Below are 16,175 nucleotides of genomic sequence, written 5' to 3' on the forward strand. Positions count from 1 at the left end.
TAGACCAGGGGCTCTCAACTTTTTTTTAATATGCCATGGATCATTTTAACTGAGGGTGTGTAGATCCCGGGTTGGGAACCCTTATTATAGACACTCAGGTTTAGGAATGGATCCATTTGATGATTTAGTGACCGCTTTCAGCACTGATTTGGTTTCTAACCTCCCCTTTCTCTATTCTCTGTTCCTCTCCCCACCCCACCTACCACACCACCACCGTACCCTCACTCCCCTGTCACTGACCCTGCTCCAGTCCCCCACACAGCCATTTTCCTTTAGGAGTTCACTACTAGTGCAGTGTGTGACTCTGTCCTTGTGTAAAGCTGATATTAGAGGAACTTTTCCACAGCAAAAGCATTTTTCCTTAACTATGGAAGGAACTTGATCTCACGACCAAGATATTTGTTGATGTGTCAATATGTTATTTCTGGGCCTGGATTTCAATCCTCTGTAGTGAAGGAAGTGAAGCCAGATTGATTAAACATATTTGGTTTAGGGTAGGGAAATGTGATTTATTTCAAAAAGCTAATGAAGGAAAAAATCTATCTGTTTTAAATGTTATCCAGTCCTGAGATTTATGTTTACCTTTAATTCACTGGAAGATACAATTGAATAAATAGACATGAATTCTCCATTGCTTTATTTATTGATATTTTGTGCATCCCCAAATCTCAGCAATTGGCAACTCTTCAGGGCCCACAGTACCCATCAAGAACAGCATCCATCATCAAGGCAGACCCTGCTCTCTTCTTGCCGCTGCCATCAGGAAGGAGGTGTGTGAGCCTTGGGTCCCACACCACCTGGTTCAGGAACAGTTATTACCCTTCAACCATCAGACCCCTGAACCAGCGTGAGTACCTTCACTCACCTCAACAATGACCTGGTTCCATAACCCATGAACTCACTTTCAAGGACTCTGCAACTCATTTTACAACATTATTTATTTACCTATAGCATTTATGCAGTATTTATTTATTTTTTTTTGTATTTACACAGTTTGTCTTTTGCACATTGTTCGTCAATCATTGAGTAGTTTTCATTGATTCTATTGTATTTCTTTATTCTACTGTGAAATTGTGCAAGAAATTGAATCTCACAGCAGTATTTTAATATGACAAGATATATGTACTTTGATAATAAATTTACTTTGAACTTATTCACCTGCCTTCTGTTTATTCTCCTGACAGATTTGCCTTCAGTACTAATTCTGAAATTTTCTCCCTAAATCATAACCCCACTGCTCAAGAAAAGGAATATACATTTTTAAAACAACATTCATTAACTCAGTTTATCCTTGATTGTTTTGCACAGGAGAAATTTCCTTTTCCTGAGATTCAACAATCCACAATCCCATCTATCCTATTCCCCCTCAGTTTCTCTGTATTACATTGACTCTCACATTCCTCTCAATTCTCCCTGAATCTCTTGCTGCATACCTGAACTTATTTATGGAAGGGTTTCCTTCTCCTTTGCATAGTATGTCTTTGATGTGACAAAGGAGGAGGACGAGGTACTCATTTCACTGCAGCAGAGAGACAAACGTGTCCACAGGATGGAAGGCAAGGGCATGAACTTGATCATCGGCTTCAGCATCTTCCAGGTAAATCTAATGGGGATGACTTTTGTTGCAGGTAACAAGACCTACAGACAGGAACTCTGGAACTTGGAAGCTCTGAATTTATTCCCATGATTTTAAGGACAAGAGATTCTGCAGATGCTGGTAATCCAGAGCAACACGCTCAAAATTCTGGAGGAACTCAGAAAGTTACACAATATCTTCCCTCTTTCTTTCCAGACCTGATGAAGGGTCTCAGTTTGAAACGTTGAATGTTCTTTCCTCTTCATAGGTGCTGCCTGACCTGCTGAACTCCTCCAGCATTTTGTGGGTGTGTTGCTCTAAATTTACAGCATCTGCAGAACCTCCTGTGTTTATGATTTGCTGCTCCTTTACAAAGCCCTTTTGAGGTACTGTATCCCTACCCTAAAGAAGTTTAAATCTTCTCTCCATTCTTTCCCCTAACTTTTGAGTCCTCATGAAGGGTCTTGGCCTAAAAAGTTGACTGTTTATTCCTCTCCATAGATGCTGCCTGACCTGCTGAGTTCCTCCAGAATTTTATGGGCGTTGCCCATAAAATTAAGCTTTACTTCATCTTATTCAGTTGTTTTCTTTCTTTTTTTAATCTTTTTATTAATTTTCAAGTTCATAAACATAATAACAATAGTGATACAAAGAGATTGGAATTACCTTATCGTTAATAAACATATACAAAAAAAGACTACAAATAGTACAAGTATAACAGACTTCCAAACTCTTGATATAGTTAATTATGGAAAAAATAAATAAAAAGAAAAGGATATTACAAAGAAACCCCCCCCCCAAAAAAACAGAAAAAAATCTAAAAAATAATAGAACTAATGACTAAGCCCCAAAAAAGCAAACAGAACAAAACAAGGCTGAACCAATATATTAGATCAAATACATTCATTACTGTCGTCAACTCCGCCCCTCAACGTTTTCATATGATGTAGTTTGACCTTTTCCGAATCCTTTTTATTAACTTAGAATATTCAGTTGTTCTATGGACCACACATGTGAGCCTATTACAAATGTCGGCAACAAAATTCCGCTGGTCCCAGCTAGGACCTTGTATCAGTTCTATTCTATTTACCAACAGTCTGTTTGTCTCTGTAAGGTGCATGACCCTGCCCTCACCCAAAAGTACCATGTAACCTCTTCCCCATTGGCTGGTCCCCAAAAACCTGAAGGACAGTATCCTACCACTTATCAGCTGAACGATCAGGGCGAAATGGTTAGAAACAAAACACTGGTCATTGGACCCAAAGAAGATCATCATTTTTTGAGTGAATCAACCATACAAGCATACCAATTCATAAAATCCCTCAGTCCATGCACCTCTCCAGAACTAAGCCACTCAAATTTATTTGCAGATGATCTCTTCAAAAGTTTTTCTTGACAATTTATTTCCCAACTTAGGTAAATTTGTACTCCACACACTCTAACTTTAGAACCTGACCTTTCTGAAGATGGGATTGTACGTGTGACAAGGATAAATCAGTGTATCAAATTATAAAACCTATAATACCAGAATTTCTTTTAAAGTAGCAATATACTTTAAACTTTTCTTGGCCATAAACCTCACTGTTTTTATTTCAAGGTGGAACTTAACCGCGAGTACAGACTGCACAGTTTCTTTAAGAAAGTATCAACATCGGATTACAGTGCAAATCGCAGTATTTTCACGCGAACTGACCTGAAGAAAGGGCGCTATGTCATTATTCCAACTACGTTGGAGCCAAATAAAGAGGGTGATTTTCTGCTGAGAGTCTATACAGACAAGACTTCTGGATGCAGGTATTCTCTAGGAACCTGGAGATAAATTCAACCCTTTTTTAAAACCTTATGAGAAATCTTAGTTCCTACTAATTGTGTATTTGTAAATGTCTACTCCTTTAGATAGTTTAACTAAGCTAGACATCAAGGACAGTTGCAACCAATAGAAGTCATAAAACAACTTAAATAAACCGAGCCGGGTACCAGACACAATGCGGTGCAATTATTGCTCTATGCAGTTCTGTAAAGTGGAGCATTGTTGTTACACACAATTGATGCTGAAATTTTCCTGAATTCTGGTCATAGGCTTCTTTTCCAAGCTTCTTTGTAATTTCACTTCTGATAATCTTATGATTTCTACCAGTGGGAAAATTGATGGTTAAATATTGTTGAGTAGAAATCTCTGTTGTATGTGCCAAATATATGATGGTCTAGTCACCTTGAACTACATTTCTGGAGCACCAGATATCTCTCTTTCTCTACGGTGTCAAATGCTGAGGAGTGTCATGATGTTGTGGCATTGATAGAGTACAAGAGTCTTTTTCCCCCACAGTGAAAATTTCAATAACTAGTCATGGATTATGGTGAGAGGGGGAAACTTTAAAGGAGATTTGAGGCAAGTTTTTTTTTACAGCGTAGAAGATGCCTGGGACTCTTTACCAGGGAAATGACAGAAATAGATATAGTAGCAACATTTGAAAGACATTTAACAGGCACATGATCAGGCAGGACCTGGAGATTTATAGACCGCATGCTGATAGCTTGGATCAGTTAAAATTAACTGCTCAGAAATTGTGGGCTGAGACCTAAATGATGAGACAGGCACATATTCCTGTCTTGTACTATTTAATGTCCTATGTAAAAACAATTCCAGTGACCCAGAATACAGGAGGGGAGTCCAATCAACAAAATATATATTACATTGTGGATTTCAGATGATAAGGAAGAATGAATAACTACCTCACTAAATTCTATTAATCTTTGTGGGGGGAAAACACTTCTAACTTTTCCCTTTATTCTTGTATTAATAATCTCAAAACAATGCTTTATTATTCCAATTTATCAAAAAGCCTGTATTTTTAATAACCCTAATTGTTAAGTTAACCTCTATTCGTTCCTTTCAATTAGAATGAGGTTTATTGTCACTGACATTTGTTGTTTTGCAGCAATAGTATAGTGCAATACATAAAAATTACCATAAATTACAATAAGAAACAAATAAATAGTACAAAAAGAACAAAATTATGAGGCAGTGTTCATGGGTTCACGGACTATTCAGAAAACTGATGAAAGAGGCAAGAAGCTGTTCATAAAACATTGAGGTGCTCCTTTCTATTCATAATGATTTAATCCCTTTACATAATGAGCAGAAACTTAGAAATAAGATAGGCACATATTCTGCATGACTTACGCAGATTCCTATTGATTCAAATATTTTAAAGAAGTTTGTGTCTTCTCATGCGTCTAGTACAACTCGGAGGTTTCCACATCAAAGAATTCTCCTCATGAATAAGATGAATTTCTGGTCCTTCATGCACGTGCTGTTCCTTTACATGTCTAGAATACAGTGAATTCTGCTTAAATGGGCCATCGTTTAATGGGGCAGCCATTAATTTGGGACAACTCCTAAAGAACAGAAACTAAATCAAGATAATAACCAGGGTTCCTTTCATTTATTTAGGACACTATACCACTGTTGTCAAACAGTTTCTAACCAGCATCAGGTGTGTGTACTTCCATGGCCGTTAGATGCTACACCATGCTTAAAGTGATCTTTTCTTACATAGCGTCAGTTGTGTGTTTGTGTTCAAAAAGCAGTGATTTTTTGTCACCGATGGTTGGTGAGGCATAAGCAGTAAAACAATTCGGAACTGTGTTGTTCATCGCAGTTTCAAGCATTCAGGCTTGGAGATGGCAGAAATGTTGGAAATGAAAATGAAATAATTTCACTATTTCAAGAAGCAAGGAATTACAAAAGTATTGACAATCATCTTGAATGTTACAATGCAAATGAAGATTTGGAGGATATAATCCTCTAAAGTATTATAGAAAGGTAGTCCATTATCTGCACTAGGTAATCCACTAACTGCTAATTTTGTTCATTTCAATTAAAAGAACATAGCAGATGAATTCCTCTGTCGATAACTATTAGGAACTAAATACACAATTTTATAGTACTGTAGAGGAATTAGTTCTGATTTGTTCTGTTTTTCATTAAAATACATTGCTTCTCAGTCAAACTGTAGTTTGTCTTTTTTTTCTAAGTTTTAATTATTTCCATGAAACTTCAGCTAACTGTGGTAGCTGCTTAATTGGGCTAAAATGTACTGGTCCTGGTGCGTCCTGATTAACAGGAATCCACTGTATTCTACATTACACATGCATATCACTTGCCTAACTAAAATCAATGCTGCTCTGCTATTAATTCCTGAGAATTAATTTTCACTCACTCAGATACTCAAGCTTGCAGCAACAAGCCCACTTGCTCTACCCCAGCACCAATCACATTGTATTTTATTTTTTCCTGATCAGCTCCTTGCAGCTTAAGAAGCTGCTTAATGGCACGGCATTAATTTTCATGAGTTTAACTCGTCACTGCCTCAGGAATTCCGACTGTTCTCTCAATTAAAACTCTGTTAAGCAGGAAAGTCTAAGATAATGTAGTTCTTAATTGTGCATGATTAATTTTCAAATCCAATCAACACAGTCTCCATACACTCCCCATTACCTGGGGCATTTACAATGCAGCCACTGCCTCTGTTCCAGTCCAACATGATCCGTTAACTTCCCTCAGCAACAGATCATTAAATCAGTATTTTTTGCCATGCCTTTTGGTAGTAATGCACAGGAAAACAACATAACCAGTAGGATCCATATGTACAGAAATAAATATCCTGTGTGTAAATTTCAGCATGTTTACTGTTCATAGGGCACAATATTTGGTTTTTGACACCAGATCCCAAGTCTGCTGGTTTAGCTGGAGGACTTGATTCCAGAGAGAAAATATACAGAACATCCCTGCAGAGGTTTAATATATAATTTGCCAATGTGTATTATGCTGGTAGTGCATTCTTCTGTTGGGTTCCTCCTGTTTAAGAAGATCCAGAATCTTAACACCTTACAGCATGAAATCCAGTTTACAAAGCTGTGATGCAGATAAAATGACATTTTTCGGCAACTGAGGTTCGGGTGACTGTGGGCTTGGTGTGAACCACCTGATTTTTGGCAAGAGCTTCAATATCACTTTTTGATTGCAGAAATCGGCACCAAATCTACCTATAAACTGAAGGGAAAAATGAGTATGTTTCTCCACACACCAAGCTCATCCACATGGAGTTACAGTGAAATGTTTTTGTTGAACTGTTGCTGTTTCAATTCTCTCAGCTGAAAATACGGTGTGCAGGACAATCTAGTACTTTCCCAGTGGGGAGAATAAAAAATTCCTAATATCAATGAATTAAGGAAAAATAAATCATAAATGAATTGCACTATTTTATTTGTGAAATTTGCTGCCTCTTACAACCTTATAAATTTATTTAACAGTGGAGAAAATTGTGTTCCTGTGTGTAGCCTTTTCAATAGATCCCACCATATGGACAAGGCTGTAGTTTACTTTAATTACACCATTGACATGTTATACATGGAACGTAGAAATTTACAGAACATTACATGACCTTCAGCCCACAATGTTGTGCTGACAATGTAACCTACTCAAGAAGCTGCCTATAATTTCCCTACTGCATAATAGCCCTCTATTTTTCTAAGCTCCATGTACCTACCTAAGAGGCTCTTAAAAGACCCTGTTGTATCCGCTTCCACCACTGCCGGCGGCAGTGCATTCCACATACCCACCACACTTTGCGTGGGGGGAAAGAAAACTTATCCCTGACATCCTCTCGGTATCTGTTTCCAAGCACCTTAAAACTATGCCCCCTTGTGTTAGCTATTCCAGCCCAGGGGTAAAAAAGCCTCTGACTATCCACACAATCAATGCCCCTCATCATCTTGTACACCTCTATCAGGTCACTCTGTCACTCTCAGGAGAAAAGGCCAAGTACACTCAACCTATTCTCATAAGGTATGCCCTACAATCCAGGCGACATCCTTGTAAAATGTCTGGTAAAATTCTTGGTCCTGGAGAAGAGGCTATCAATCGTTGTAGGACTGAGATTAGGAAAAACTTCTTCACACAGAGAGTGGTGAATCTGTGGAATTCTCTGCCACAGGAAACTGTTGAGGCCAGTTCATTGGCTATGTTTAAAAGGGAGTTAGATATGGCCCTTGTGGCTACAGGGGTCAGGGGGTATGGAGGGAAGGCTGGGGCGGGGTTCTGAGTTGGATGATCAGCTATGATCATAATAAATGGCAGTGCAGGCTCGAAGGGCCGAATGGCCTATTCCTGCACCTATTTTCTATGTTTCTATGTTGTCTAAATACCTTTGTTTAAATGAGATCCCCACCAACTGGAATGCCTGATTATTGTCCCACATTTCCAAGGTGAAATTGACAGCGACAATTATCTGTGAGTTACAACATGGACACATTCCCGCTACTAATGCTGGAAGGAACTGATTGGAACTCATCGGCTCCACCAAAAGACACTTTGCAGTACTACAACACATTATGCTGGAGAAGAATTACCGTTCAAATTGCCAAATGAATTATTAAAGTGGCAGATTTTAGGAATCACATAAATCTCAATAATTGTATATGATTAAATTTTACAAAGAAAGCAAGACAGATTCTTGAAATAGTGGAATCATTTTGCACAGAGTTTACTCGCTCTCCCTGTGGCCACATGGCTTTCCTTTGGGTGCTCAGGTTCCACTCGCATTCCAAAGGTGTACGAGTTAGGGTTAGTGAATTGTGGGCATGCTATATTGGCACTGGAACCATGGCAACACTTGTGGGCTGGGCTGGCCCCAGCACAATCCTTAGTCTGTGTTGGTTGTTGATGCAAAATGATCCATATTACTGTCTGTTCTGACATACCTGTGACAAATAAAGCTAATCTAATCAAAGGGAGCGCTTTTGGCCCATTGAGACCGTGCTAGCATATTCTAAGAGCAATCCACTTAGTCCCATTCTCCTGTTCTTTCTGCATCTTCCTGTTTTTCCTCTTCCAGTCTTCATCTGTTACTGGTTGTAGACTATAATTAATTTATTTCAAGTACCAGTGCATTATTTGAGCCTGTATCTGTGTGCTTGTTTTTGCTTTCTTCTTGGGGATTTTCATTGCAGAGTTCAGTGTACACTTTGTGTACCTTCCCTGTAATAGGATGGCTGCACTGGGCGTACACTGGTTTCAAAGTACACCTGATCTAAGGGAAAGACAGCAGGAGCCAAACCACAGCAAATGCTGGAGGAACTCAGCAGGTCAGGCAGCGTCTATGGAAATGAATAAACAGTCGACGTTTTGGCCTGAGACCCTTTACCAGGTCTGTTCATTCATTTCCATAGACGCTGCCTCACCTGCTGAGCTCCTCCAACATTATGTACATGAGTGTTGTGCGTTGTTTTGGATTTCTAGCATCTTCAGAATTTCTCATGTTTATTTGGAGCCAAACCATGTTTAATTTAACATTTTCATTTGTGATTTATATTTAATTTAATGTTTAAATCTGCAACAGCATTTGTTACTCAAACAAGAATGATTTTGACATACCTCAGTAGTTTTAATAGGAGTAATTACCTATTTTTCAAATCTGCTCTGACATATAACTTTTTTAGTTGGTTTTCTGAAAATATTATCTTTGCCACCTCAGCTGTAATAGACCATGCAAGGTGAATGAGAAGCAGGGATGGGCAGAGCGAAAGGGCATCTAACCAAGAATATAGTAATATTTGAATGGAGCTGAAAGGGAGATGGTATGATGGAGATCCAGCAGCTGTGATAGCAAGAGGCAGGGTGGAGCTCAAGTGGATCGTGTAGGGTGAAGCAAGGAACAGGGCTGGGCTGAGTGAAGAGGCAACTAACCAAGGAAATGCAACAGTCACTTGCCACAGAATAAAGCAGGGGAGCAAGGTAATGTGTGATTGGCACAAATTGTGAGAAGGGTGCAGTCCCAGCAGGACGAAGCAGAAACGACGCAGGTAACTAGGATTGGTGTAGGTCACTCAAAGGCGGTGTGGGTGAGTTGGGTCAAAGGAGTTTTTCTCCCTGCTGTACGACTCTATGACTCAAGGTTTGCCCACTCAATAAGGATTTTTATCAGAATGGAATTCGAGCAGACCTGAAAAGATGATGGCCCAGTGGAATGTGTTGGGTGAACCAGGGGCAGCGATGGACAGAGTGAAGGATAAACTAACCAAGGAAATGTGCAACAGTTATTGGCCACAGGGAGAACGGAGAGGGTGGAAGTGGACCTGACAACCTGAAGTGATGCAGAGAAGTGAACCAGCGTGCCGGGAATGGGGGAGGGAGAGTACGAGCAGGATGAGAAAGCAGAGTGAAGTGAGAGGGAACCTCACGGTGCACAGAGGGAGCAGGCGGAGGCAGGAAGGCAGAAGCACAGAGGCAGCGGATGATCCAGAATAAATACAGCGAACCTGGTGCGGATCAGCAGGATGCAACTCGAGCGGAAGAAAGGGTAACGTTCAATCAGTCTGTGTAGGATGAACCAGGAGCAGAGATGGGCAGAATGAAGGGGCAACTACCAAGTAAGTAGTGGCTGGATAAAGCAGGAAGGTAAGGTAATTGGTAGTGGACAGCAAAATACAAGGAGGGTGCATTTGCAGCAGGATGAAACAGAAACTATACTTTGTGGAGCGGGTAACTAGGATTACTAGAAATAGCATTAGGGTGAGTTGGGCCGAATGGCCTACCCTATGACTAAAATTTGTCATTCATTTCAATGATAGCTTGCACCTTAGTTAACATCGCACTGCACTAGAAATGCAGAACTAATCATCAGTCATGCTTTGAAAGGTAAACAGAGACTTAATTAAAACATAAAATTAAAATCTAAGCCTGGTGTGAACCACCAGATAGTTTTGCTCGATAACAGTTCTGACATAAAGTTTGAAGTTACATTTTTTTTTAGTGGGCATCCGTTAGTCTCATGAGACCATGGATTTGTGCCCTGGAAGGTCTCCAGGGCGCAGGCCTGGGCAAGGTTGTATGGAAGACCAGCAGTTGCCCATGCTGCAAGTCTCCCCTCTCCACGCCACCGATGTTCTCCAAGGGAAGGGCATTAGGACCCATACAGCTTGGCACCAGTGTCGTCACAGAGCAATGTGTTGTTAAGTGCCTTGCTCAAGGACACAAAAGCTGCCTCAGCCAAGGCTCGAACTAGCGACCTTCAGATCACTAGACGAACACCTTAACCATTTGGCCACGCGCATACATACGTTCACGCATTTATCTACAGAGTAATGAGCTTAAATGAATTAATTTTTGAAGTGCAAGCCAGCTCATCCTACTCAGGCCTGAAGATCTGTAATTTTCTTCATGCCCATCTGGGAAGAGCTGAGTGCTTATGGATTCAGGTGGGAAAGCCCCACAGTATAAACAAGAGCATTCCTATAAAACCACTGTGGTTGGCAAAATTACAGTTCTGGGTGGATCAAAATCCAGTTTCCAGGTTTCCACTGATCAAAGTTTCAGCTTAACAATTTAGATCAGATTTTAATATCACATTTCTCTATTTAGATTTGGAAATAATTCATCTGTCAAGCACTCCCCACAAGATGCCGGATGACTACATTGCAATGAGGTCTATCAATAGGAATGACTTGCTAATGGTATTAATGTAGTATGAGAGAATCCATGTCCCATAACCAGAAATAAGCACTCAGTAGGTTACTCAAGTTAGATAGAGCTCATCATAAAATTCAGATGGATTTGCAATGGTTGTAAATGAATTTCCCTGAGCTGCAACTCAGTTGCTGAGCAGGTGATAGGATTGTTAAGAAGGCATGGGGTGTGCTGGCCTTCACTAGTCAGGGCACTGAGTTTGATCTGCTATAAACTATAAACTGCAATAATAAAAGAAATTAAATAAGTAGTGTGAAGAGAGAGAGAGAAAAATAGGTAGGTAGTGTTCATGCATTCATGGGTTCATTATCAGAATCAGGTTTATTATCATTGGCATGTGACGTGAAATTTGTTAACTTAGCAGCAGCAGTTCAATGCTATGTACAATATAGAAGAGAAAAATAAATAAAAAAACTGATAAATTACAGTATACATATATTGAATAGATTAAAAAACATGCAAAAAACAGAAATACTGTATACTTTAAAAAGTGAGGTAGTGTCCAAGGGTTCAATGTCCATTTAGGAATTGTATGACAGAGGGGAAGAAGCTGTTCCTGAATCACTGAGTGTGTGCCTTCAGGCTTCTGTACCTCCTACCTGATGGTAACAGTGAGAGAAGGGCATGCCCTGGGTGCTGGAGGTCCTTAATAATGGACGCTGCCTTTCTGAGACACCACTCCCTGAAGATGTCCTGGGAACTTTGTAGGCTAGTACCTAAGATGAAGCTGACTAGATTTACAACCCTCTGCAGCTTCTTTCGGCCCTGTGCAGTAGCACCCACCCTCCCCCCCCGTACCAGGCAGTGATGCAGCCTGTCAGAATGCTCTCCATGGTATATCTATAGAAGATTTGAGTGTATTTGTTGACATGCCAAATCTCTTCAAACTCCTAATAAAGTATAGCTGCTGTCTTGCCTTCTTTATAACTGCATCGATATGTTGTGACCAGGTTAGATCCTCAGAGATCTTGACGCCCAGGAACTTGAAACTGCTCACTCTCTCCACTTCTGATCCCACTATGAGGATTGGTATGTGTTTCTTCATCTTATCCTTCTGGAAGTCCACAATGAGCTCTTTCGTCTTACTGACGTTGAGTGCCAGGTTGTTGCTGCACTCCACTAGTTAGCATATCTCACTCCCTCTTGTCACCACCTGAGATTCTACCAACAAAGGTTGTATCATCAACAAATTTATAGATGATATTTGAGCTATGCCTAGCCACACAGTCATGGGTATATAGAGAGTAGAGCAGTTAGCAAAGCACACACCCCTGAGGTATGCCAGTGTTGATCGTCAGTGAGGAGGATATGTTATCGCACAGATTGTGGTCTTCTAGTTAGAAAGTCGAGGATCCCATTGCAGAAAGAGGTACAGAGGCCTAGGTTCTGCAACTTCTCAATCAGGATTGTGGGAATGATGGTATTAAATACTGAGCTATAATCAATGAACAGCATCCTGACGTAGGTGTTTGTGTTGTCCAGGTGGTCTAAAGTCATGTGGAGAGCCATTGAGATGCGTCTGCCTTTGACCTATTGTGGCATTAGGCAAATTGCAATGGGTCTGGGTCCTTGCTGAGGCAGGAGTTCAGTCTAGTCATGACCAGCCTCTGAAAGCATTTCATCACTGTCGATGTGAGTGCTACCGGGCGATAGTCTTTAAGGCAGCTCACATTATTCTTCTTAGGCACTGGTATAATTGTTGTCTTTTTGAAGCAAGTGGGAACTTCTGCCTGTAGCAGTGGGAGGTTGAAAATGTCCTTGAATACTCCCGCTAGTTGGCTGGCACAGGTTTTCAGAGCCTTACCAGGTACTCCAGCGGGACCCTCTGCCTTGTGAGGGGTCATTCTCTTTAAAGACAGCCTAATATCGGCCTCGGAGACAGAGATCACAGGGTCATCAGGTGCAGCAGGGATCTTCACAGCTGTAGTTGTATTCTCCCTTTCAAAGCGTGCATAGAAGGTGTTGAGTTCGTCTGGTAGTGAAGCATCCCTGCCATTCGTGCTTCCCGTTGTAGGAAGTGATGTCTTGCAGACCCTGCCAGAGTTGCTGTGCATCCGATGTCGCCTCCAACCTCATTCAAAATTGTCTCTTCGCCCTTGAAATAGGAAATACATGGAAACTTTAGAGAGGGTGCAGTCGAATTCTACCAGGATGTTGCATGGATTAGAGAGCGTGTCTTATGAAGAAAGACTGAGCAAGTTTTTTTTTCTTTGGCGATGAGGAGGATGAAAGGAGACTTGTTAGAGGTGTATAAGATGATAAGAGACCCAAATGGAGTGGACAGCCAATACCTTTTTCCCAGGATGGCAGTGGTTAGTAATACAAGAGGACCTACTTTTTAAGTATACAGAGATAACAGAGGTAAGTTTTTTTTAATATAATGAGTGGTAGGTGTGTGGAACACACCGCCAGGGATAGTGGTAGAGGCAAGTACAACTGGAACATTTAAGAGATTCTCAGAAAGGCACATGAATGAAAGAAATATAGAGGGCTTTGTAGGAGGAAGGGTTTAGATTGATCTTGGAGTAGTTAAAAAAAAATCTGCATAACATTGTGGTCTGAAAGGCCCGTACAGTACTATACTGATCTATGTTCTACAACAAAACAAAATAATAAAGCTGTTATTTAGTAGCATCATTAAGCCAAGCTGAAATGATGTGCCATTTTCATTCCAAGGATAGCATCTGACCACAGACCTATTAATATCCTAAGGTTGTTATTCTCGCCACTTGTACTGCATGGGTCTATGATTTTGGAAAGGCATCATTTTGGTTAATTAGTTGTTTGTCATATCCAGTGATGACAGAGAAACTAATGTAGCCTCCTGGTCAGCCTCAGGCTCGCTCAGCTCGCTTTTGTCTAGGGGGAGCAGCCTTCGGCCCCGCCAAACTGGGTAATCAAGTTTGTGTGGATGCCGCCAATTAACAGATAGCACACAATGTACGGTTTACAGATTACACTTTATAGATCTTACTGGAAACATGTAATTAATAGAGATACAATATAAAAGGCGCCAGACTTATCAAAGTTCAACCACTTCGTGCACAACCGTTGGAGCTCAATTAACGGAGTCCTCTTTCCACCATTCGATCCCCTCCGACCTCCTCGACCCGCCGCCTGGGACCTACCACGGTGGTCGACCAGAGTGCGTCCAGTACATCCTTCCTCTTTGGTTCTCCTCCGGAAAAGCCCTGGGCCTCGGACTCTCTCTTGGGTCCGATCCTTGCCCAGCTTGCAGCATCGCGTCTCCTCTCTCTGTCCCCATCGCATCTTCTCCCCAAAGCCCATGAAAACAATAGTTTACAGACACACAAGAAAGAATAACATCTATCCCAATTGGTTAGCAAATGAATACAATTCCTGTTATCAGTAATTATAACCCAAACAAGCTGCTACCGTTAACTCAGCAGTTAACATAACAAAGAAGCCATTTTATTATAACATAACAAAGAAGCCATTTTATTAGCCTTAGCAAATAACATGAAAGAAGAAACCCCTTACACCAGTATGGTAGAGTATTTAAAGAGAAAAAGCAGTTCCACTCTTTCAACCTCAGAAGTTCGGGTCCAGTGGGACGAGTGGCCATCCTTGGTTACAGAGGATGACCATGACTACTTCTGTGCCTTGTAATTCCCCTTGCTCTCCATGAAGCATTAGAAAACTAGCTTTCCTAGCCATTGGATCTCACTGTTGATCTCTTCTGCCCAGTCTGCTGAAAATGGCAAACATGTCTATATCTCAGCAGGGTATGAGACCCACCGGCTAACCTCACCTGGTTTAACTTGCCAGCTGAAGTGGTGTACTGGGGTGTGGCTGCTGCTGCCACGTGTACACAGCTATTTGGAGAGCTGAGTGTCCAGTGGGGATCAACGCTGAGTGAGCTGACCCAGAATGGATATGACAAGCCTCTTCACCAGAGCTACCACCCACCCTGGATACCCTGCTTCAATTTAATGTTATGCTAAAATACAGCAGAAGATTTGTTTTATAGTTAGACCCTGCCCTTTTATTCAGTCACTTCCCAATTTTTCCCTCCTGTCCTTATCTGAAAATCTCAAAGATGAATCTGAATCTTATCTGCGTCCCGATGAAGGGTTTTGGCCTGAAATGTCAACCGTTCACTCTTTTCCATAGATACTGCCTGGCTTGTTAAGTTCCTCTTGCATTTTGTGTATGTTACCTTGATTTCCAGCATCTGCAGATTTTCTCTTGTTTGTGATCTACAGAATCTCTTGTGTTTGTGTATTGTGCGCTGAAGACCTCGATGATGCAATTCCATGGATAAGTTGTGAAAGGATTTGTTTTATCTCATGAAGGACATAAATTGAGATAAAAGTTGGGAGTTTAATTTAATTCAATTTTCTAAAGGTGAATTCCACATGGAATTTTGGAGAAAGTTATTTATTGAAAGAACTCATGAATACAGAGCATGGTATTTCAAGAAACAGGGAAAGGTGAATAATCCTAAGTGTGGTCATTTGCATTTGTGTGATCCTTGTGTTGCTAAAATAGGCTGGTTGGATTTATGGCTTCTGATACAACCCAGTTTAGTCTAACTCGAGTATGAACCTAAAAATCAACACTTTGATTTTCTAAGCTTTTTATTTATTCATGTTTGAAGAAATCTATTTATTATTTTATCTCCGAGACCAGGTTCTAATAAAAAGTGCCAAACACAGAGTCAGCTAATCTGTTACAACAGAAGTCATATGGTAGGAGTTGAAATGAACTATTTAGTATATCTTTTTTTAAAATTGCTTTTCATCCCGATCCAGTTAGTCTTACTTAACATTGATCTTTGCTGTTTATGTATATAGTATTTCTTTCAATATTTCTGATACCCAAGCGTTAGATGAACTGGAAGATAATGTAATTAAGAAATATTAGCAATGTGATAACCATTTGCTATGTAAAATGGTCTATCTATTTGTTCAATTTCTCTACGTGTTCATGTCGTAAGTTTACCCTAATATGACAGGTGTCAGGTTTTGAGAATAGGGACAGATCAGTAGCAGTGATAAAATAGTTTTGGGTCTCCAGTCTTGGGCTGATGTCCTTCTTCTCAGTCAG

General features: G+C 40.5%; 1 protein-coding gene across 3 annotated transcripts in view; it reads left to right on the forward strand.

The window, feature by feature from the left end:
* The window catches only part of LOC134353101 (calpain-5-like), a 190,757-nt gene that overhangs the window by 157,190 nt on the left and 17,392 nt on the right, over positions 1 to 16,175 (forward strand). For 2 of the 3 annotated variants that reach the window (XM_063061001.1, XM_063061003.1), the window contains 2 exons: positions 1,475 to 1,597; positions 3,174 to 3,370. In XM_063061001.1, coding sequence (XP_062917071.1) covers positions 1,475 to 1,597; positions 3,174 to 3,370 — 320 coding nt within the window. The remainder of the gene's footprint in view (positions 1 to 1,474; positions 1,598 to 3,173; positions 3,371 to 16,175) is intronic. The other variant, XM_063061002.1, reaches the window with a different exon arrangement.

The sequence above is a fragment of the Mobula hypostoma genome, chromosome 10 (assembly GCF_963921235.1).
Source record: "Mobula hypostoma chromosome 10, sMobHyp1.1, whole genome shotgun sequence".
NCBI lineage: Eukaryota > Metazoa > Chordata > Chondrichthyes > Myliobatiformes > Myliobatidae > Mobula > Mobula hypostoma.